The sequence below is a fragment of the Monopterus albus genome, unplaced genomic scaffold (genome assembly GCF_001952655.1).
Source record: "Monopterus albus unplaced genomic scaffold, M_albus_1.0 scaffold233.1, whole genome shotgun sequence".
In the NCBI taxonomy this organism is placed as follows: domain Eukaryota; kingdom Metazoa; phylum Chordata; class Actinopteri; order Synbranchiformes; family Synbranchidae; genus Monopterus; species Monopterus albus.
Window position 1 is genome coordinate 49,757 of NW_018128113.1, and position 25,163 is coordinate 74,919.

At 41.2% G+C, this 25,163-nt stretch overlaps 1 protein-coding gene across 1 annotated transcript in view; it reads left to right on the plus strand.

Annotated features, from left to right (window-relative positions):
- The first annotated feature begins 7,122 nt into the window (after positions 1-7,122).
- The window catches only part of LOC109971729 (growth factor receptor-bound protein 10-like), a 40,059-nt gene continuing 22,018 nt past the window's right edge, over positions 7,123-25,163 (plus strand). Inside the window, exons 1-5 of the mRNA XM_020620165.1 lie at positions 7,123-7,223; positions 9,787-9,895; positions 14,513-14,600; positions 23,726-23,972; positions 24,635-24,758. Coding sequence (XP_020475821.1) covers positions 9,845-9,895; positions 14,513-14,600; positions 23,726-23,972; positions 24,635-24,758 — 510 coding nt within the window. The 5' untranslated portion in view covers positions 7,123-7,223; positions 9,787-9,844. The remainder of the gene's footprint in view (positions 7,224-9,786; positions 9,896-14,512; positions 14,601-23,725; positions 23,973-24,634; positions 24,759-25,163) is intronic.

The window sequence follows — 25,163 nt, forward strand, 5'->3', positions numbered from 1 at the left end:
TTACCTTCTGTGTGGCTACGACTGTAGCCATCTTGGCTTCTACAGCTGCAGGCATGTTTATATACAGTAACCTACATGCTTTTCTTTGCTTTTTATTGCCTGTCATAATTAATAATTCTGTCCTGTGTGAAAATCAGCCTGATGTGTTTAAGCTGCAAATATACTTGGCTCAATTCCGTCACTATATAAAGTAATGGCTGTTGAATAAGTTTTAGTTGTACATGGTTTTAGAGCAAAGGGCTGCATGTAAACACAACGGTGGTGAGCTTGGCATGTCATTGTGAGCATGTCATCAAAAAAATAAAGTGAGAAAGGACTTGGTGGAGTTCAGCTTTCTGGCACTCATCCATTTCTGTCCCTTGTGTCTTTATCTTTTCTATGTACAGCTGAGAAAGTATAAAGAGCAGGAAAAGGATCAGATTTATGAGAAATGAAACTTCGTGACCTAGAGATGACATCTCCAGTGATTATCATTTACTAAGGACCACTGGACAGCTGGATCACCAGTGCTGGAACTCCACCACAGAAGAGGGCGAATATTTAATAATTACTAATTTTTAGTTAATTATATGAGGTTTAACAACTAGGCCGGTAATTTCATATATAATTTCATCATAATTTCAGCACTCCCAATATAGAGAGTAAAACCAACACATTTTTGCCTCTACTCAATGTTTATATACTGTATGTTAGTCTTTCTGTCCTTAATTAGCTTAATAATTGTGAAGTCTCAATGTGTACAAAAGAAGAAACTGGATGCAACTGAAGGTCACACTCATGTCTTAACACCTTACAAGGAAATCATGATCATAGTTGTTTATTGCTGCTGCCAGGTACATGGCTAATAATACTGGGTCTGTCTATAACTAATAAATGTTATAATCATGAGTGATCCCTGTGTTCATGTGTGAGCCAAATAATGGAGCTTCATAGCATTAACGTTAGTATATTTTACAAAGGTTAGACATGTTAACATTTTCACTGTTTAGCACTCTCTCACAGCTACCAGTAGCTATGGGCACGCCCATTCATACAATTGGCGTAGCAAATGCCTATGGCTGCATTTGGAGCTCAGCCCCTGTCCACAAAATACCAGTAAGACCAAGCTCCAAAATACAGCAGTGTGTTTAATTTCTCCTTTTGATTTTAAGTTTTAGAATGATTCGATTTTGTTTTTATTTTAATTATGTAAAGTACTTTGGTCAACAAGACATTGAGCTGTGTTTACACTGTCGGAACATAACAAGCGGTACACCCCTTGCTTCCCTTAACTGTCACCCCGGCATAACCTCACGAGTTGATGCAGACCATACTTTGCTTTTCCCCTGTAGTTTCCCCTGTGTTGATCTCTGTTTAGTGGAGGGAGGGGTTGCACTCAAACACACTCAGAGCTGAGCAGAGCATGGGAAGGCATGGGGAAACTGAGCTGCCCTGGAGGCGGTCTGGACTCTAGTTCTACCTAGTTTATGATGTTGATAATCTTGTGATGTTTGGAATGTGCAGTGTGTTTATGTTTGAAATCTGTGCACATTTTCAGCTCCTTACCCTGTATATCTGGATACTTTGCCATAAGCAGAAGTCCCCATCTGACTGTAGTTGCTGTTGTATCAGTTCCAGCAGCAAATACATTAATAACTGTCATCATAAGGTTTTCATTGTGGAAGTGACTGTTGGTAATCCCAGATTTCTGCATATAAAGACCACAAATTATTCACTTGTTCCTAAACTTTTAAACGTTACATGTACTGTAGTGTACTACATTACTGCATATTACTAACTTTGTCCTACACAGGCTGACCACAGACTCATTCTGTGACTGAACAGCTTTAAATTCTGTTTTATGTTGGCAGTGAACAGTTTGTGGAATTCTCTCTTGTCAGCAAACCATTTGCCAATCCATGGGAACAGATTGTACACCTGATATAGACGATATATGTATTAGTATTTAAAACATTACATTTTTCAAGGTAGGTGAATTTTTTTCTTCTTTTTATTTGCAACTACTGTACTGTACATATTGTGTATTTATGTAATTTTTATGTTGTGCACATTGTTGGTGTATTGAGTCCAATTCCTTGTGTTCTTAAAATACTTGGCAATAAAGTTTATGCTTACTTTGAGACAGGTGATCGCAAGTAAAATAATAATAGTCACAGTAGCCATCTTGGCTGCTACTGTGGCTGGATGGGTGTGGTAGCTGCTGGATAAGCTACGGACTGGCAATTTGTCCAGGGTTTACCTACCTTCATCTGGGCTTGGTAACAGCTCTTCTGCAACCCCCTAGAGTATATGCAGGATGGATGTTGTGAGAGAGTTAAAGTTTAACAAACTTAAATAAATGCAATTCTGTTTACTGTAGTTGACCTGTCTTGTAGCTTTATTTGATGTTTTTTGGTAATGTGTATTTTGCTGAAGTGTTTTGTAAATCTGCACTTTCATACAATAGCCTGGTCTATAGTCACAATGTTCATGTAGGCATTTTGCTTATCTATGATCCCCAAAGAGTGCAATTCTTTTCAAAGATATATTAAACTAAAAAACAAAGATAATTAAAATCATCTACTAAGAAGCAAGCACAATAGCGTCCCCAATCAAAAGGTCCTAACTCCAGTGGTTGAATGCTTACTTTTTCCCTGTGATTTTTCCATAAGCTGAGGTGAAAATGGGAGTCAGTGAGCCCTCTAGTGTTGAAATGTAGCATGCATTTGTCTGTAAGTATAGCAGAAATGGTGGTCCTCACTCCCAATGTACATTTACCTGGACCTCACCTCGCTGCTCATACAGGAATGTGTGTGTGTGTGTGTGTGTGTGGAGGATGAGCAGGTGCAGGCCCACAGTGGGAGCGTTCTGTGTGAGAGCCTGTTCAACCACAGAGTCATTGAGTTTAATACGCCTCAAAAAAAAAAAAAAAAAGACCTGTGGTCACTGGAAATCTTTTTCCTGTCCTTGTTCTATATTCAATCTATAGCAAGGTTTCCAGCTGGTGTTATTTAAATGTGGCTCTTACTGGGAAACATACATCAGGAAATAATAGCAAATTAACCAGGTGCAAATGCAGTTCTTTTTTGTTTCCTTCCTTCCTCTCCCTTTGAATGGTTTTTCCTAATTTTGGATGGAGTGATGTTTTGTGGAGGAGAAAGAGGAGGACGGGCAGATGGAAGAAGAGATGGTCTCACTCAGCAGACTGTTCCAGAGGAGGAAATGAATAAGGGAGCTTGTGGAGGAGCTGATGGCACTGTGGATGAAGATAGAGAACCAAAAAGCTCCAGACTCTTATGGGCGAGCAGGCGGCCTAGGAAGCTCAATGGAAGGAAGAGAGTGCACGGCAAGAACAGCGTTTTAAAGCATTACAGCATCAGTTCCTGCTATTACAGCTAGAAGTATAGGCACGTACAGCTCCTGTTCCCGATTCTGCACCTGTAGAGTGTGAGCCAGTGGATTTAGAACCACCTGATTTAAGTGGTGAACTACAGGTTAAAGTAGCTGTCAGTTGTGGTCAGTTCATCTTGTGTGCTTGGATCATCCTTCAGATGTCTCTAGAACTTGACTGGAGTCCACCAGTGTCAAATTGAATTGACTGTACATTTAGAAATGCACACACCCACCTTATCCCCATCTAAGGATATAAGGTCCCATAATTAACACTGTAGGCACTTCTCAGTACAAAATATACACAATTCTGACTCCTGAACTCAGGAATTGTAAGGTTCAAACTTGTGGTCCATGCTCCTGAAGACAGGAGCATGCACTATGCTCTATGTGCAATTGGAACACCAACGTCCTCACTGACAAACTACTCTAAGAAAGATAACAGATGTTTACTTTCCCATCAAAATGGTAGCTGCATGCTAATTAGAGCTAGTTTGGCCTGCTAACTGGCACTCATCTGCAAAAACATTGGAGCAACCTTCTAAACTGTCATTACTTGGATAGACCTACCACATATTTTCAAGTGGTTACTGTGTTGCTTGGAAAAATGTCAGAACTCGATAAAGTGGCATAATACCAGTACTAGGACAAAAATTATAAACTAGTGAATATTTTTAGCCCGGCTCAAAATAATTGCTAGTTGGTATGCAGTGCATTCTGGGATACAAGTCCACTCTCAAAACATCCTTGATAAAATGGGCAGAGCAAGAACACTTGATTTGCGGTGTACTTGGCTAGATGCAGACAGTTAACTGAAACAGTACCTGAGCTCTGCCTGTTGACATATAAGTCTGCAGGAACACGGGTACAGAGAAGAATGCAGACTGAGAAAGGCCCTTTATGTCAGGAGATAAACCAAGCCACAGTGTTAAAGAACTCACTGCAGACTGTTGTGATAAAACTATGGTGAGGTATAAATCAAATCAGGGCAATGTCAGTTTTATCCATTTAAAGTTAGATTTATAACAATTAAAGTGTACAAAATCCAGAGGGTCTGAATATTTTCTGAAGCCACTATTAACCACTAGGCTCAAATAAAGTGTCCTCTCTCTTTACTGGATCCACTCTGCCTTCTGTCAACCCCAGTGTGTGTGCCACACGTCTAAAAGCAGATTAGGTGGAGTGAGTGTTTAGCTAAACTGTGAGTGGGTGAAACCTGAGCTTGTGTATGGCTTGCTGATGGATGGGTGAAAGGGAAGGAGGTGTCAAGGAATATCTAACACAGTCCAAGCAATTTATGGCCTGTAAATGAAATTAAACTGCATTAGAGCAGTGGTGGGAGCTATGAAATTGAAGCTACCAGTGCTATATTATCACTATTTTTAAACTAGTAATATTTTCCACGGATTTGGATTTGGATTTGGAATCCGAGGTCATGGTTCTCAGTCGGAAAAGGGTGGCTTGTTCCCTTCAGTGTTGGTGGGGAGTTCCTGCCTCAAGTGGAGGAGTTCAAGTATCTTGGGGTCTTGCTCACGAGTGAGGGAAGGATGGAACGGGAGATTGACAGGCAGATCGGTGCAGCTTCTGCAGTAATGCGGTCGATGTACCGGCCCGTCGTGGTGAAGAAGGAGCTGAGCTGTAAGGCGAAGTTCTTGGTTTACTGGTCGATCTACGTTTCGACTTTCACCTATGGTCATGAGCTTTGGGTCATGACCGAAAGGGCAAGATCCTGGATACAGGCCGAAATGAGCTTTCTCCGCAGGGCGGCCGGGCGCACCCTTAGAGATAGGGTGAGGAGCTCGGTCACCCAGGAGGAGCTTAGAGTAGAACCACTGCTCCTCCACATCGAGAGGAGCCAGCTGAGGTGGCTCGGGCCTCTGTTTTCGATGCCTCGCTTTCCCAGGGAGGTGTTCCGGGCATGTCCCACCGGGAGGAGGCCCCGGGGAAGACCCAGGACACGCTGGAGGGACTATGTCTCTCGGCTGGCCTGGGAACACCTCGGCGTTCCCCCGGAGGAGCTGGAGGAAGTGTCTGGAGAGAGGGAAGTCTGGGCATCTTTGCTTAGACTGCTGCCCCCACGACCCGGTTCTGGATAAGCGGAGGAAAATGGATGGATATTTTCCATGCTCAGTGGTTTGGGGAAAAGAATAATGTTAAGCTACTTAGACAAATTTAAAAGTAATACTGATGACACTTGTATCCAAAGTGGAATATTTATTAAATAATGACAGTCTTTTGCCTCAAAGTCATATGAATCTCCACTCTGCAGCTATATTTATTCTACTGTTGTGAAGACAAACACCCTAAAACTCATTTTATTACTCCTGCAATTCTTCCATAGGAGGTCATGTGAGAACGTGATTAGCTTTGCATGTATTTAAACCAAACATAAACCAAACACTTGACAAATTAAAATTTTGAACTGATGATGGTGTTAAATGAAAAAGTTATAAAATCAGTAGACATTACAGCTCATCTCTGTGGGAACATAATCATCTGCATCAAAAGATGTTGAGACTTTAATTGAAAACCACAAACTTCAACCTCATTGTGGTTTCAAGAGGAAGACCAGTGGACCGCTACAATTTGTAGAATTCATTATCTGGAGACTGTAAATGTATCAATGTATCTAAAATCATAGTATCCAGTAGTTAACAGTTGCCATGCTGTCGGCTAAACACTAACAGCTGGGGGGTATTTTATTGTCTAACTCCAGTATTTTTCAGCATATTTGCAACATGTTATATAAAAACAGCTCTAGCTGAATAAATAAGTAAATAAATGATTATTGTCATTAAAATTTATTCCTGGCAGTGTGGAGAAGGCTATGAAAAGATATTTAAACCTCCATGTTGAGAAATAACATTTAGAGGCATTGTATTTTTACAATTTAAAGCTAATAAGTTACAAAAAGAGGAAAAAACCAAAACAATATAAAAAAAAGTAATTTTTGGTGGTGAAGGGAGGGAGGACTTATGACTCCACTATTTATAAAATCTAAATCCAATTATACCATGCTGTCTGTTTACACTTGGCAGAGAGATAGTGACCTTGTCATACCTTATTTTGAACTCCTGTGGTATGGCTGTAATATGCCTAGAGGGACTTTTTTATTAATCTGTTGGTGTGAATGTGTGATGATTATTATATTTACCATGACGGACACATGCTGCAGGCCACAGAGCAAGTACAAACTGTAAGCCTGCAGCAGTGACACCAGATGGATGGTCTGACATTATCATTTCAGCTCAAGTTGGAGGCCTCTTCCCAGTAAAAGGGTTAAAGTCCGGTCTTGCGCACACTGCAAAAAATGTCAAACTTCACATTCACATTTGTTATTTTGAGCCATAAAACGTGAACATGTTCTAAAAATGTAAAGACAATGACAACCTCTGAATATTAAGGGATAAATTATTATTTTCTTACACGTTTTGATAATTATTGTATTTGCAGCTTGTAAAGAAAAGGACTCATTTTTTTGCAGTGTGTTGTTGTGAACAGGGCGGGGCTGAGAGGGGAGGTTTCCTTCGCATCGAGAGTGTGTCTTTGTGTGTGTGTGTGTGTGTGTGTGTGTGTGTGTGTGGAGATAGTGAGAAGAGTCAGCTGGTTGTAAAGTGCAGAGTGCGACCAGTGCGTGTGTTTGGACGTGTGTAGTTAATGTGTGTGTAAGGAAAGCTCTTTGGGAAAGGGGAGGGTGGGGGGAAGGTGAAGACAACAGAAGAGTGGACAGAGTTTCTGGGGTGGGGGGCAGTTTGCGTGGAGACCCATAGGAGGACAGTCGAACCGCGCCGGCTGCTGCTCCGTCGTGCATCCTGGACACGAATACTCAGCTGTGTTCCAGCCTTTTTATTACTGTAAGCACGTTGGCTATTTGTTTGGAAACTAATTTCTGTCAGTAGAATCGCATATGGTTTAACTCAGTATCAATAATTCTTCCTATAGATGCACATTGTTCATGTACAGTGATGCAAGTGAGAGTAGACGCTTTTAAAATCATTTTATATTTTATTGATCAGAAAATACTTATAAATAAATATGACGTTTTCTGAGATACAAACTTACTGTAGGCTGCACACCTTTAAAAGTCTGTCACTGTAGGCAATGTGCTACTCCTCCTGGTGTTCTGTATGAAAGGATGTTATCCTCTGACACTACATCACTGCAGTTGTACTTAGACTGTGCTGGTGATGGTGGAAGGGAGTTTATATCTTGTCATAAAATGACACAGCTCCTCATCACACCAGCCAGCCCATGATGCTCCATTGGTAAAAAAATTCCTCTATAGTGACTGTTTCATTTACTCACTGTAACTGCTTCTTCCATTAATTCCAACTTTGCAAGGCAGTCATCTGAACCCACAGTACATAAAGAAGCTACTGCATCAGGGAGGATAAGCTGACTGTGTTAGCTTGATGTCTGTATGTGTTGATGGTCTATCATAAAGCTCCATTAGGCGAGGTTTAATGTAGCTAATCTCTGCATGCAGCTGAACTTCCTCCTTCCTTCCTGGTGCATAAAGAAGAGTACAGGCTATTTAGGATCAGATAACATTAAAGCCTATAAGAGATTGTGAATGGCGGGCTGTTTGTGAGATAGAGGATGAAGGGTACAGATGGAAAGTATGCCACGAGGTTGTCACTTTTTACTCACTTGATGAGAGAATACGGTCATAATCAATAAAAACCTGGGAAAAAAAAGCTCTCGGTGTCAGCACCTGAGTCAGTCTGTGTTCGGAAAGATGTAAGCTTGGACGTTTTATCCACAAACACACTCACATGTGGCATTATTAAGTTGCTCCATGTCCCATTTAATTCCCTAGATCTCCCAGTATGACCAGTAAAGCTGAATTAGTCCCCTTCTCTGCAGGAGGAACCACAAATGTCAGCAAATGTCAAACACTCGGCGCTTTGGCTTTGCTTACAGGCTTATTAGCTGTACATACAATCAACCCTGCGTGCCCCTTTGGCCAGCATTTTGGTTTGTGTGCACACACATAAGCCTATGCAAGAACATGCCAGAAATAAAACTAGTCACAGTAAAAAATAAAATAACAAAGGTGTGCAATTATCAGTGGAGAACTGTATAAATTTCCATGCTGTAGACACACATTCTCAACCAGCCAAGTGACCCAAAGATAGTTGAAACAGTAATTAGTGGGGTGAAAAGAAAGGGAGAAAGAGGAGGAGGAAGAGATATTGTTAGAACCATCTGATATCTGTTATATAATGAACTATATAATGGAGACATGTTAGGAGAGAACCTGAAGAGAAACCAGCAGTCAAAGGGTGAGAGGAGCTATTTAGTGAGAGAGATACATAGTTCAGTGTGTATGTCAGTTTTCTGTAACTCTGTTGAAAGCAGTATCAGTTGCAGTACTTCCCTGAAATTCATATGCGGGCTGGAGACATAACCGCTTTACTAAGGTATTTCGTCCTTTGTGGAGTGTTATTTTTTTTGAATTGAGAGAAAAGCCCAGTTTATATGCTGGACATCTGCAGATTTTGTTGGTGATCTGGGATTTTTGCTAGCAGGCAAGGAAAGGATTTTCTAGGCAATACAATGAAACAAGTGGATAAAGAAACCTGACTCTAAGAACGACAACATGCAAGGCCAAGGGATACATTTACCTTTGTGTTTAAGTGGATGGAGTGAATTTTTGGGTATGACCGCAAGATACGGAATTATTTTTAACACTAATGAAGGCAATGTGGATGAAAATGGTCTATTTATTCAATAATGCAGGAAAATAAATTCATGTATATACTGTAGGCACGTAATAGTTTTTATACTACAAACTGCGCAAGACTCAATGCTGAACAGCTTGAGATCTTTATTGCAGTCTGTGTATATCCTCTTTCCAAACACAACTTCTCCCGGCACACACACACAGGAGTTAATGCTGCACAATGCCATGGATATGCCCCCCCACTTCCCCTCTCTCTTAAGGTTTGTTTGGGAAGTGACTTGTGTATGTGGCTGTGTTTACATTGGATATTGGGGAGGCGACAGTGGTGCAGTGGGTAGAGCACCACCGGAAACAAATTCCTTGTGTGTAACATACTTGGCCAATAAAGGTGATTATTCTTACTTGCTGTGCACATGTTCATCTATGCATGCACATTCATTTGCACATGCAGGCATTGTTCTCTGTTTAGCAGAGAGTGGGGAGAAGGGTCTTAAGGCATACCAGTTAGATACCGGTTACACAAAGTTATTGCCGGGTGGTAAGTGATGTGACAACACTCACCTTGGGTGTTGCATCCGTTTGACGAATTCATTTGTGTGTGTTCCCTGATGACTTTTTCTTCATCATTAAAGTCCTTTAGTGAGTTTGTGCTTTCTTCTTTACTTTGTTGTGATGCTTTCCTTCTTTTCATTCAGTTTGTTTTCTGTGTTGTATCCTTGCTTCATGTGCAGGTTGCTGGTGACACAACCTAGGTGTGACTCCCCACGGAGAGAACACTGAAGGAACACCATGGCCTTAGCAGGATGCCCTGACTACTTCTTACATCACTCAAACTACCAGGTAAATATTTTGTGTCCTTACTGTATATGCACTTATTCATTTAGCTTTGACAGTTGTTAGTCAGCATACACAATACCAGTGCTCACTGTTATTATAAATACCTTTTAGTTTAAATGTCTCCTGCTTCATATACAAACTCGCTGATATAAAAGTAAAATCCTGTGATTGTAGTGGTCCTCATTGTTCACGCTGGACAAACAACAGCATTGGAAAAGTATAATTGCTAGTGTGTTTTCCATTTCAGGTGTAAGACTTAAGGGTTAGAGTTAAACAAAAATCCTAACCTTTAAAGAGTTAGCTCTTAGCTAACTGCTCATATACGTGATCCACTGAACTCTGGCCAATAAGTCATGTCACCTAGTAATGTCACCTTTCCCCCACATCATAGCACTTAGATTGGTGAGTAAAATCTTATCATAATGAGCAGAATTAATGAAAAAAGCTACAGAAAACCAGGTCATTAAAAAGAGTAAACAAAACAACATGAAAACACAACAGTGATGTATTATCAAGGTGTATAAATCTTGTCTATTCACTTGTATATTCACCAGACACAACACTACATTAACATTTGTTTATAATGTTTTTGTCTTGTTGCTTGGCCACGAGAGGAGCTAAATCCAATATTTACTCTGTCTTGACCCTGTTTTAGGTCCCTCCAAAGTGCTTTGTCTGTTTATTGATTGAGATTTGTGTTGAAAACGGCTGCCTGCTGTGGCTAGACACTAGGTTGATGACAGTGTTGTGAACTATCAGCATTTGTAGACTGGTAAACCAAAACAAAGAGGTAAAGCAGGCTGAAACACTTCATAGAGCTGATGGCAACAGCACAAGTACTGGTAATTCTCTGTGTTGTCACTTTGAGTGGCACTATTCAGATTTCCTTCATTAATTCATTTAAACATATTGATTAGTTCAGCTTTATGGCTTTATATTTAGGTTAATACAAGGGTCTAGGTTTGAGTTATGACTCAAAGAAAGACAGTTCTCACAGGCAAGCATAGTTTCACAAATCTCTCCATATGTGTACCGACATGTGTTCAGTGGTTTGCAGGGTCTACTTGATTCACAGTGAATGACTCATGGCCTAGTTTGGTGAACATGGCATCTGTGCAATACAACAGACCCACTTCCACTGTCCAGCTCCTGCAGAATGCTCCCTTTGTTTCTCAGTTTGGATTTTCTCCTCTCCAACCCTCCAGTAACCTAAAGAATTTGGCTAAAGAGTAAAATGGAGGTCTATAAATAGAGTGCTAAACAAACAACAAAATAATAAAACTGTGGGCATTGTTGTGTGACAGGCTTGAAATCATGGGACTGATAGAATGATGTTTTACTGGGTCCAATGAGACGATGGAGGTGACGTAGCCTCAGCTGCGTTATTCCTCTTAGTGGTGTTAGAAAAATGCAGCCCCCTGCTAACCCGAGTGTGGGACTGCTGAGCCCCTGTTGAGCTGACATTAAGTTGGATTGGTTCACGTAAGTTTCCAGGAAAGGGTTTTGCACCAGTAAGACTGCAGTGAATAGTGAATTGAATCCCCATAGAAAACAACATTCCTCCACCCTGCATCTTGTGGAGTAAAAACAGAGTTGTATAGTTAGAGGGAGAGAAATGGTTTACAACATTGCTGTGTGTGTGTGTGTGCGTGTGTTATATAAAGCTTACCACTTGACATGACACAGCATAGCACACACACATACGCGCCATGGAGTCACTCTGTAGACAGCAACTGAAGGTTTAGCGTGTATAATTGTGTGTGTATAGACAAGGAGCTAATGAGCCCTCTTTGCTACATACTTATATAACCTTATACATAGCACATGTTTGGGAATCTGGCCAGCATTCCAGGGCTGTCTTTGAAGCGTGTGTGCCGTATTACTGGCATTATGGGGACCTGCTTACACAGTCACTCCGGGGACTTGGCTTTCCCCGTGGGGACCAGCTGCTGGTCTCCACCATGTAAAATCATTCAATTTTAGAGTGACAACTTTAAGGTTAGGGTAAGGGTTATGCAAGTAGTGGTTTTGGTTAAGTATAGGGAAAAATATCCTCTGCTCTGAATGTCAGTGTATGTGCCAAAGGTCCTGATCATGACTGTTGTGTCTGAGAACACCGACTACAGCTCTGTCTTGATGTTCTCAGAGGTCAGCCACTCTGCACAGCGATGGGCTTGGGTTTGTGTTTTCTAGTGTGTATCTTTTGATGTGCTGAGAGAAAGTATGTTTAAAAGAAGTTTACTTGTGATGAAAGAGGTGTAAAGTGTAGAGGTGTCCACGAACAAGAGCAGCCACGGTATGTCAAGGTGACTGAGAGTCTTGGCCCTAGAGTTCATACACAGCTACTGCTGACTCCAAGAACCAAGACATTATGTAACTTTGAGATGTCAGGATGATCTGGGACGAGATATCACGAGAAATAATGACTCAAAATCACTCAAATCTAAGATAGCTACAAAGGTTGATATGATAGTGTTTCTTAACTTAGCATTACTATGGCGGGCTGTCAGTGGATCAACTTGGACCCCTTGACACACTGAATCAAACCCCTCTTTCACAGCAAAAGAAAGATTGTTCTTGTATTAAAATATGAGGTTCCAAACTTGTTTTGAATTTGGTTGTATTAATATAAGTACAGTATGTATTTAAAGAATAAATTAGACCTGTCAGAGTTTGTAGTATCTGTCTCTCTTATCAGCTGACTCCTAGGCAGGTCCAGAATCAGTTTCTGGCTGACTACTTCTTCCACCTTTCTTCTTTAATTCTTGAATCATTTATACCTTTTTTACCCTCTCCAAGTTTCTGTTTCCACTGTTGCATGCTTTCTGTCTGTCTCCCTCTGTTTTGCTTCCTCTCTTGGGCCTGTTCCTTGGTTTACTTCTAGCTGTATATTAACTCTGCTGCTAGAACTGGGACACCGTCCTGCCTCCACACAGTGTATACAAATACACTCTCATGTCCAGGAAAAGGCAATTCCATAATATAGTGTTGACAGTGCTGAAAGAAGGTTAACAAAGGTCTCAGGGTCGTGATTATCAAAAACATACCTGAACCATTTAAACAATCTAGCTGCATTGTTTTTACATTTGAGTGAGTTGTGTGAATGCTGTGTCCTTATGGCTGCAGCATTACAATTGTTTTTAAATATCTTTACATTGTTTTCTCCACATTTCCCCACAATAGCAGCCAGTTAGCTTAGAATGGGGAAAGAGAAGCAGGGGAAACAGCTACTGTAGCCTGGCTCTGTCCGACAGCAGCATAATCTACCTACCAGCACTTCTTAAGCCTGCTAAATTAAAATATTACATCTACAACAGTTCTCGGTTTTGTCGGGTTTTATGTGCCAGAGACTTCAGCCCTGAGCACTTGCAAGGCAGTGAGTGGCAATTCACTGATGCAGTGACAGCTCCTAGCTAAGAAACAGCCAGACTCATAAAGTACCATAAAATTAATTGTGGTTTTTACATTTTAGCTTTTCTACAGGTTAGACAAATGAGATATGACATTTTGATTAGAGAACTTTAGAGGTCTGTGTGTAGCCACAACCAGGTTATCTGTTTCCAGTCTTTACAGCATGCTAAGCTAAGCTAAGATATTTGGCTGTATTAATGACATGCATAAAGTATCCCATTAAGTAACTTTGGGATCTTCATTAGAGTCTAAAATAACATTTTGTGAGTTTGAACAATGATTGGCCATATGGTATAAGTTTAAACAGATGGATCTACCTGTGCTTGTTTGAACAGGAATCCTGTTTTCTGTGAATTTAGAGAAATGCTCACTGTTGTTTGCATGTTGCCTTCCATGCTTCTCCCATGACAAGTAAGGTATACTATGTATAAGAAGGAATTTAGTAGGTAAGTTGTTTCATCTCAGCTGGTTGTCTCTAGCTGAAGCCTGCAGACTTTCTCTGTCAGCCCACAGGCCCTGAAGCCAAGTTGCCTTCCTTGGAAAGCTTTTGGCTGCTGCTTCTTAGAGCTATAAATCTTACTCTGGGCATTTATGGATGTTTTCGAAGCACAGAGGGGAGCTGCAAGAGTGTGTATGTGCATACATGCACAACAGGGTCTCTGACCGCAAGCAGTTCCTGGAAGCAGTGTTTCCTCGTTCTTCTTTTTCCTGGAAAAAAGATTGAAAAGCTATTTTGCTTTTCCCCTCCTTTTCTCATCTGCAGCTCTGTTGCCTTTAGGCTGCTTCAAATTAGACAATGTGTGAAGACCTTGGCAGTGTGAGTATGTGTGTATCTCCAGACGTGTGAGGTTGTCTTTAAGTGTTAAAGTGTGCCTGAGTTGGTATTTTTTTATTCTAAAAATGATTAATCTCTGTGTGTTTTTTTTTTAATGCTTAAATCAGTTTCTCATGTGAGTGTGTATGTGTGTCAGAGAAAACAGAGAAAAGGTCAGGGGGTCACAAAGTCACAGCGTCACAGGTTCAAAGTGTCACTTGGCTCTGAATGAAGCCCGACGTTCCTTAAGGGTGGATGCATGAGCCCACCCTTTGTTTGACTCTCTGAACTCTGTGAAAATAACACACTGTCTTGCCTTTCACTAAAATATCTGACATCAACCCGCTGTTTGTTTTTTTTAACCACTAAAAAGAATATATATTTTTTTAAAACAGGAAAGCATGGACCGCACCTCATCTCGTCAGACCAAGGAGCTGATTGTTCCAGGCTTTCAGCATTCAGCCAGTCAAAGCTTGCACCATGGTAACCTTCCTCTCCTTTCCTAAATATGAAATATGGCTGTTTATCTTCAATCTCTTACTCTGTACTTTTCATGTTAAAAAAAAGAATGATTCAACAGTTCTTTTCATATTTCATAATCCCCTCCCTCCCTCCCTCTTCATCTCTATCTAGGACATTGTCTTCCTCTATCACTGCAGGCTGCTCTGTTCTCCAGATGGGGAGGTCACCCCCCCCCTTTTTTCCCCCCACTACTCAGCACTTTTTCTGCGACCTGTTTGGGAAGCTGCCAACCAGAGTAGAGCATAGGTTGTAAATTCTCCATCCCTGACCTCTTTTGTTCTTCCTCTCTTGAGGTGGTGGTATAGTGGCTTTTCTGCTCTGGTGAGGTGCCATGGTCATGCTTGTGTTAGAGTATTGTAAATTTGGCTTCATGTTGGTGTAGTGAGTGGATGGGATGTTTATATAGGCCTGTAGGCCATCCAGTGCTATAATAAGTGGGCCATAGATCCTTGGAGTATAGCAAAAATTCTACTCTATTGCTTAATACATAAAGGGGCAACACTGGATATCAAAAAATTATGGAAATACTTTTTTCAGAGCAAATTTTCTACTGATACTAGCTACACTGAACCAGAATGCAATGCCATGACTGTCAAATTCACACAACATTAAACAGATTGAGGGAAATGGAAAAACAATAACTTCTATTTCTATAACTGCAATAGAAGTTGATGAATCAGGTTGAGGGGAAAAGGGAAAAGTACATTACAATTGTTAATCATAAAAAATTCATAGACTGCACTGAATTAAACCACAAATTTATGACACTAACAGGATAAGAGTACCTGAGGGTATCACTGTAGTCATAGACACAAGTACTACATAAGAAATAAGATGAAAACTATGTCTGAACTGTTTCAGCCAGACTGGTCAAAATTTCCTGTGCTAAAAAGACTATCATTATAGTTGTAGAAGCAGTATGTCATAATTATTCATTGTTTTCCAGGTGATTTGTTCTCTTTTTAGTGTAGCTGAGTAAGTTTTCTTGATAATATATTAAATGGAAAAAAGCAAGAGTCAAGGTCATCCAGCTAATGTTTCATTCTGACTTTGCACGACGGAGAAATATCACATCAACTTCTCAGATGGATGTGTTGTATATTTAGACCATGCTTGGCTCCGGTTACCTGGCCTTCAGTTATGCTAGGCCTGACTTTTTTACAATCTGATGATGTATCTTGATACATTCCATGGTGTCCTCTGCACATGAGTTAATTCACTGAGTATACCTACAGCCCTCAGCTGGTTATTACTCATAGCTTGAGGTTTAAACATTAGTAACTTGCATCACAGTAATTACTGATTAGAGACAAAAACATGAATCATTCACTTTATCCACCCACTGTTACACATCATGTTTAGAGATTGAAATTTAAGACCTCACTAGTTATACTTTCACTGAAAACATGTGCTTCCCACAATGCAAAATATGAATACACTTCCAACTCGAACATAAAACAACAACTACAAAACTGTACAGTATGTTTACAAGAAAGCAAATGTGAATTTTTTATGCTCAGTGTAACTAGAAAATTTTTTAAATTGCCCATAAAGTTGCACTTTGCACTGAAAAAGCTGAATGTCTAGCTCTCTTTTCTGATCTCTGAGCTGCCATCCGAGATCAATGATCACAGGTTGCCGTGGCCGGGGCACAGAGCCCCCATTCAGTATATTCTGGGATCTACACATGAATGAGTTGGCCATGTCAGATGCTGGCCAGAGTGCTGCAGCAGTTCATCTTCAATCAAAGTCACAGTTAATAGAGGAGAAGACACTTTTATGATCTATTTTGTATAGACTTCGCCCTCTAAGAGCTATTGCTATTGGGTTTAATACTTGCGCATGTGCAATCCTGGAGAGATTCTTTCGCGCCCTGTGCCCTGCACTGTGGTGGCATAAATGCCAATGTGACCTGTGATCAGCTCCCTCGTTTTCTTCAGCAGTCTAAAGAGCAATTCCTTCATCATGGCTAAAGAGCAAAGATCCTCAACGCTGGACTCCAGCACCGCACCGCCATCACCATGTGCCCAGGCTGTGATATGGGCTTCATCATGCCCAGCGACCCATGCCCTCGCTGCAAGGCCTGCCTCGGCACAGAGCACGCCGAGCTGACACTAACCCCCCAAGCTGCTTGCCCCCTCTGTACTCGCTTGCCCATGGCAGAGAAGCAGCACCGGGCAGAAGAATTCGCAGCTGTCAGAGAGTGGGATCCTGACAATGACAGCAGCTGGGCGAACCTCGGCGATGATCCCTTGGCAGATGACCCCCTGGAGTTCCTCGGCGTGGATGGGCCTGAGTCCATTGACTTGCTCCCTGCCATCGCTGGCTCCCTCAGTTCTCCCCCAATCCATCGGTTAACATGGATGCCAACGGAGACAAGCTTTCTCTGGCTCAGCAGCATGCTCTCGCCGCCAGTCAGCCTCTAGCATTCAGGGCTCTGCTCCACGTTCTGCCGGAGATCATCAGAAAGATGGCAGACTGCGAGGGCATTCCCCTACTGCTGGCTGCCCCCGCTCCCTCCCATCGGACATGATGGGTGATTTCTGCAGATGAGTCAGAAAAGGAACTGCATGATCTCTGTTCAGTTCGTGCACTGTTCCATTACGTAGCTTGCACGGCAGCTGTCAGGCAAAGACAACAGTTGTTTGTGCATTACAAGAAGCACTCTCTTGGGCAGCTTCTAACCAAGCAATGGCTGTCTCACACATTGTATGAGGTTGTCACGCAAGCATACGTGTCAGCTGGGAGTGATCCTCCACCTGACATCAGAGCCCACTCCACAAGAGCTATTTCTTCCTCCACTGCTCTTTTCAGGGGGATGGCTGTGGAGGACATTTGCACAGCAGCCTCCTGGGCTTCTCCATGTCCTTTTACCCGTTTTTACCTTTGGGACACATCAGAGTTTTCACTGACTCCCTTTTTCTAAATGTTCTGCACAATTGAGAGGCTCCTCCTGGTGTGAAGCACCTGCCACCGGGCTCTGATACTGCATGTGTATTGTTCACTCGAGAGGTTATCTGTCGGCTAATGCATTCTCACTGACTGTGCTGTCAATGCATGCCACTGTCGTCTGTGTGTGTCTTCACTGCCTGCTCAGATTCTCTAGCTGTGCGTTATCCATGGTACTCCCGTTCTCCTGCCTGTTCCACCCACTTGACCGTGGCTGGCCACCAGCATCATTAGGCTTTGTCCTCTGATCGAACTGTGCATATTATGATATGAGAGAACAGCAACACATATGAGCATCTGACTGTTATCATGTGTAGCTATTGTCTGTATACTCTCACAACTCAAACATTTTAAAAGACTGTGCGTTTGTCAGGCGCACACGCTCACTGTGTGCTCTTCCCTGCACTTCTCCCCTGTTAAACACTCTGCCTTCTCACAGTGGCAGTCAGGTGTTATATGGGCATGATTGCACCTGCTTCTCAGTCAAGGCCTGATGCAGGGAGAGGACAGTGTTTTGGGCTGCTATTGTGGGGTATATTGGCAAGCTGAGGTGTTGTTTTAACACTCTTGGGAGACGGTGTGCCAGCAGGGCATTGACTAGCTGTGCTTTTATCCCATTAGCGACAGCTCTTATAGGGCGAAACCTATACGAAATACAGTGGGGAAAAGAATTATTTGACCCCCTGCTGATTTTGTAGGCTTGCCCACTTACAAAGAAATGAAAGGTCTATAATTTTTATCCTTTATTCTAAAGGATAGAGACAGGATATCAACAAAAATTCCCCAAAAAGCATGATACAAATGTTATAAACTGAATTGCATTTCAGTAAGTAAAATAAGTATTTGATCCCCAAGCAAAACATGACTTAGTACTTGGTGGAGAAACCCTTGTTGGCAAGCACAGAGGTAAGACATTTCTTGTAGTTGGTTACCAGGTTTTCACACATCTCGGGACGGGTTTTGGTCCACTCTTCTTTACAGATCACCTCTAAATCCTTAAGGTTTCTTGGCTGTTGCTTTGCAACTCAAAGTTTCAGCTCTCTCCATAGATTTTTCTATTGGATTAAGGTCTAGAGACTGGTTAGGCCACTCCATAACCTTAATGTGCTTCTTGTTGAGCCACGCCTTTGTTGCCTTGGCGGTATGTTTTGGGTCACTGTCATGCTGGAAGAGCCATCCACAACCTATCTTCAGTGTCCTGGCTGAGGGAAGGAGGTTCTCATCCAAGATTTTACAGTACATGGCCTCTTTCTATTGGCCCTTCAGTGCAGCAAAGTCGACCTGTACCTTTAGCAGAGAAACAGCCCCAAAGCATAATGTTCCCACCTCTGTGCTTGACTGTAGGGATGGTGTTCTTAGGCTCAGCATTTTTCTTCCTCTAAACACGGCGAGTCGAGTAGATGCCAAAGAGCTCAATTTTGGTCTCATCTGACCACAGCACTTTCACCCAATCCTTCAGTGAATCATTTAGATGTTCATTGGAAAACTTCAAAGGGCCTGTAGATGTGCCTTCTTGAGGAGGGGGACCTTGCGGGTGGTGCAGGATTTCAATCCATGGTGGTGTACTGTTTTACCAATGGTTTGTTTAGTGTCTGTGGTCCCAACTGCTCATTCACAAGCTCCTCCCGTGTAGTTCTGGGCTGATACCTCACTTTTCTTGTGATCATTCTTACCCCATGAGGCGAAATCTTGCATGGACTTCCAGACCGAGGTGATGGTTAGTTTGTATTTCTTCCATTTGCGAATAACCACTCCAACTCCAAGTTGTCTCCTTCTCACCAAGCTTCCTCCTGATGGTTTTGTAGCCTGTTCCATCCTTGTGCAGGCCTACAATCTTTTCCCTGACTTCCCTTGACGGCTCTTTGGTCTTGCCCATGGTGGTGAGGTTTGAATGGAAGATAGAGATTCTGTGGACATGTGTCATTTATACACATAATGATTTGTCATAAGGAGCACCTTCTTAAATTGACTGGACTAATTTGTGCACTCACATGAGCACATACCCAGTTTGTGGGAGCCAGAATTATTGTTGGTTGGTAGGGGATCAAATACTTATTTTACTCACTGAAATGCAACTCAGTTTATAACATTTGCATCATGTGCTTTTAGGGGATTTTTGTTGATATTCTGTTTCCTTTAGAATAAGCTTGTGATAAAAATTATAGACCTTTCATTTCTTTGTAAGTGGGCAAACCTACAAAATCAGCAGGGGATCAAATAATTCTTTTCCCCATTGTACCATCACTATCCTCTTGAAACTGCACAAGGCTACATGCTTGTATTAAGAGAGCTGGATATGGCACTGGCACTGGCAGCCACTCGGTTGTTAAACGGAAAAATTCCCCTGCATCCCAAATGTAATTTCCTCATAGAAAGGTGATTATAAATTATTAAAGATTATAGAATATAAAATATATTTTCTGACAGTTTGACAGGACACCTGTAGCTGCAAACTAGACTTGTTTCAACTCTTTATGTAATGATTTTTTTAATCTATGGAGATTTTATATATTAAAACCTTTCTACAGCCTAGAAAACTAACATTTTTTTGTGACGACATTCTAATGCAAAGTACAGTATATGGGCCGAGCCAGCTTTACTTTGTTCACTGTCGTAGTTAAGCATGCTAGCATGCTGACATTTTCTAAGTAGCTCTAAATGCTAAGCACTGTTGAGACCATTGATATACTGTATATATGATGGACACTCCATCACCACTTCCCTCCACTATGCCAAAGTGAAGTGAAAATATCTTGAATACGGCAGCTGCTTGTTTTTTTGTAACTAGAGTCTGTGCAATAGTGAACAGAAGCTGAGTGACTGCATCAGGCCACCACTGAAAGCTGTGAAATATATTAAAATACACCTTTTTATATCATCAAATAACATTAAAAACAAACTTACCAGAAAAATGACCATGCGCAAAACCACAGAAGTGACCTCTGGAAAAAATTTATTTGATTTGTACTTTAACTTTCTAGTTTGGCTCATGCCCCATCCACCAACATGGAGGAGGCGGGATTTATGATGTACACTGCAACCAGCCACCAGGGGGCGATCATGTTACAGTGTCATTCTGTTGTTTTTATAGTTGATTAAGAATGATGGGAATGTCATTAGCGTTGCAGGAAATCTAAGTACCAGACTTGAATATGGCACTAGATGAAAATGAAATGGATCAGTGATGTTATAACAGTTCATCCTAAGAGGTTCATAAATGCCTGTACCAAACTGTATGGCAATCCATCTCAAAGTTGTCAAGACATTTACTCATAGTCACAAAGCCCATCTTTTTTGTACTAGAAAGAAACCAAAGTCATAAGAATTCATCATCAGGGCACCTTGAATTCCTGTATGAAATGAATAGAAGCCCATCCAACAGTTGTTGAACAGTAGGCTAAGTGACTGATGACATCCCTAGAGCCATGTGGCTAGTGTGCCTGTAAAGCATATATTGTACACTCCTCAAATCTGTTTTTTTTTTACTGTTCCAATCATAAAAGTATACATTTTAAGGCCAACCCTCAGAGAAAGAGATTTTTGTTTTTTATAAATGTCTCATCACATGATTTAAGGACATTCTGCACCTGTTATCTGTTTTGGTTCCTGGTATGATGTATGCTTTCTCACTCTCACACTGTTATGACTTAAATAGAACAGAGAGCTCTTGATAATATTTAAATTCCACCTCTGCTTTTGCTACTGTGACAAGTAAAAATGTCCATCCAAATGTAATCCAAATTTGAACTGATTTTGAGAAAAAGGGCAAACGAAATGCAAATTAATATGTTTTTTTATCTAGTTTATCAAGATAAACAGCTGGTGGTATTGTTTTGCTAAATGTGTGCTATTAACATACTGCAGAAAAAAGGATGCATTAAGATAATGTAATGCTAGTGAAACCTAAAACAGTGAAAACATGTTTGTTTTGTTTGTTTGTTTTATGTTTCATGGCCTGAGTTTGTTTCATGTACTAATATGAGGAATTTTACACTCATCATCACTTCCACACAGCCCTGGTTTCATCTTCTACCATTTTTCACCTCTTGGAGGTTGAAGTCAAATGATTCTTGTACACCATGATTATTTCACTGTCTGTTTCCATGAACTTTGTCACATTTTGCTTAAATTAATACACCAACTTTTCCACCTTGCACAAACATACTGTAAATATGGCTTTGTGATATTTAGACTTTTTTTTTTTTTAATTTTCAGGGTTGTCACTAAAGTTTATTTAATTTGTAAATTTGAAATGCACATAAAAACAGCTGTGCAAAAGGCCTTTGCTATATTATAGCTTTAAATAATAACCATCTGACTGTCCTCATGTGCTCTCTTGTTCTTTTCCAACTGTGTGCCCACCCCGCTCTGTACACCCCATTCCATGTGCCACTCATCAGCCTTGGCATCACATGATCTGGTGTCCCAGAATGTCCTTTTGTGTGTGTGTGTAAGTGTAAGTGTAAGTGTCATACATTCCTCTTTGTGATTTGATATCAGACTCTTTCTGTTTTTGTTACAACGCTTGCTTGTAGGCTCAGTGTGTATGTTCTGTGTGTCTGTACATGCATTGCAGTGCTTTTTCTTTTTAATTGTCTTGTATAATTACATGCAGATGCTCATTACCACTTCATAGTGTACACAGTGTCCTAGGATCCTCCTGTGTTTGTGTGTGTATGTATTTTGGTGCCCTACTTTGCCCTGATCATTTGGTAACCATGTGAAATGAGCAGGCTGGTGAACGTTCCCAGTGCTGTAATTTCTTATAGGAATTTCAGGAATTCTGTATGTGGTGTTGTGGTGGGACACACACAGGGCCAAAGGGCTTTGGACACACACTCACTGTATACGCACACAAACAGAAACACATTGAGACATGCCTGCTTAGACGGATTTAACACTGGCTTTAATAGAGAGATGTCTAGCCTGCTAGTCCACTTTTCCCCACCAGCTGGCAGTGTACTTTAGCTTTTTTAAAAATTTGATTCAGAAAATAAGTTGTTGTAGGCCTGGGACAGGGTAAATGCTGAGTACAACTTGTAGGTCTTAAATTCATTTGTCTCTTAAGGGTGATTGATTTCTCTGTTAAAAGTGCTATAGAAAGTATACTGATTCAAAATTGAAGAAAAAAGGAGTAAATGAACAGCATGTCAACAAAGCACTTAGGGTAGCTTGCACAATTGCAAGTATGGCTTCATTTAATTAATGATTAGTTAAGTTGAAAGACAAGCACTGACTGTTCTGTGTGAGCAGCTCATGAGACCATTTTCATTCAGGTTTGGTGGTGTTAGTCGTTTGGGCTGTGGGTGGCTGTTTGCTCTTCCCATGTTTGATAGACAGGTTTCCCATAATCTGACCAATGGCAAGCCAGTGAGTGAGTGTACTACATAGCCATTGGAAGAAAACCAAGGCAGGGTGAAACCCAACATGAGGAGCAGTGAAACTCCAAAACAAGGCTGTGCTTTCTTTCTCTTTCTCTCTCTCTCTGGTTCAGAGGTGCAGTGTGCCTTTGGCAATTGATCATGTTAAATTACACACTAATTGAAAATGCCAAGGGGCAAACTGTGGCATTGTCTTAGTATTTACAGTACGAAGGAGACAAAAGGTCCAAATGCTTTGTTTGTTCATTGTAAGGCAGAGTGAAGCCATAAAGATATATTTTCACCCCAAATGAATTACTTTACTAACAGTTAGACAAAAAGGCTTTCGTAGTATTGGTGGGTCTTTAAAACGTATGTAGATATACAAGAGTCATGACTAAGAGAAGCAATCTGCTTAGCCAGACTTCATGTTTGTCTTGTTTTAGCTTTATTAAAAGCTTTTCTTATCATCTGTGAAGACCACAGGGACAAAATATACTGAAGTTTAGGTTTTCTTTTGTCCTGTTTTATTCATAACTAAACTTTGTTGCTACAGTTGATCTAGACTGAGCCACTTCAGTTTAATTTCCTTTTCAGATGACGTTATCACCACAGTCTCTAAAAGCTGTATTTTAATGACTGTCAGTTCCCTCTAGATAGTTTTAAAATGATCTCAAACACTGATAACCACTGAGGCGACACCTAGTGGAGATTTGCTGTTGGGCAACTGTCACTCCTGTCGTTGTTCCGCCCTTTTCCACCTCTTCCAATCCACAGATGATGATGATGTGGACCTGGAGCAACTGGTGAATGACATGAACGCCTCCATGGACAGCATGTACACTACGCAGACGGACACAGTGCTACTCCTGAACAATGGCTATATGCATGCTTCTCACCACCACCACATGCACGCTGCCTACCCAGGACATAGCCAGAGTCATCATCATCACACCCCGCCCCCTTCATCCCCCTCCAGGGAGAAGGCGCAGCACTCTCAGCCCATGCACATCCAGACCGTCAGGTAGACACAGATTCATTTTACATTACATAACAACTTGATATTTTTTGCTCATACAATGTGTTTCAGTTCTATTTGTTTATTTGTATTGCTTATGTCTGCTACCCTCTTGGCCAGGTCATTCTTGAAAAAGAGATGTTAATCTCAATGAGGCTTCACCTGGTTTAATAAAGAATAAATAAAATAAAAATGTACTATTTAATACTCAACATAAAGGCTGTTGATCGCACTGTGCATGAAAAAGTGTAGACATTAGCTAAAGATGAGGCTGTCTAAGGAAGAACACTGAGCCACTTGCTTGACTTTTGTTCTGTGTGTGCTTTTGATAATTTGTCAACCTCTGAAGATTAAGTTAAACTTTTTTTTTGTTGTCTTACTGGTTCTCTCTCAGCCTCATTGGATGTTACAATAAAGTGTTGACTATAAATCGCCAAAACTTTACAAGACAAAGCTTTGGCTCTAAATTTCTTTGCTTTTACATCCAAAATTGCAGAAATGTTTGCTTGATCAAAGGTCAGAGTTCAAATTATGTTGTAAGTCTAAGATATGATGTGCGTCTTACTTTTCCATACCCCAATTATACATGTAATCCTGTACTTAAACTGTTGTTAATCTTTGGCTGGGCATGACATTGATTGTGTGTGTGTGTGTGTCTCCCCCTGCAGGTGTCTGCAGGAAGAGCATCAACTTCGTCCAGCCTCCCTTCCGGCCATCCCCAACCCTTTCCCTGAACTCTGCAGCCCAGCAGGCTCCCCTGTGCTCAGCCCTATCCAGACCTCTGACAACCACGTATGTACACTTACTCCACCTCACGTGCGCTAACACACGCTCACTGAAATTATACAGCTGATTGGAGGAGGCTCAAGTGTCAGGTTTTCTTGATGGATTTGTGACTTTTTAGTGTTGTTAAATTAACTTCCCCCACTTTTTTTTGGCACATTTGACTGTTAATGAAGTCAAATAATTACATGAGCATGCCATCACACTTTGCAGCATATACTGAGAAAATAAATGCTCCTTGTTGTATTTCTTGTTCTTTATTTGACCACTATCACGGGAATGTGTGTGCACCTGGTATTACTTGCACTGTGAGGTCCAAAACCTGTATACCCACCCACATTGTGGGGACTTGCCTCATGGGATCCGGTCCCCACCAGATAAGTCACTGAATTTTAGGTTAGGGTGAGGTAAGGA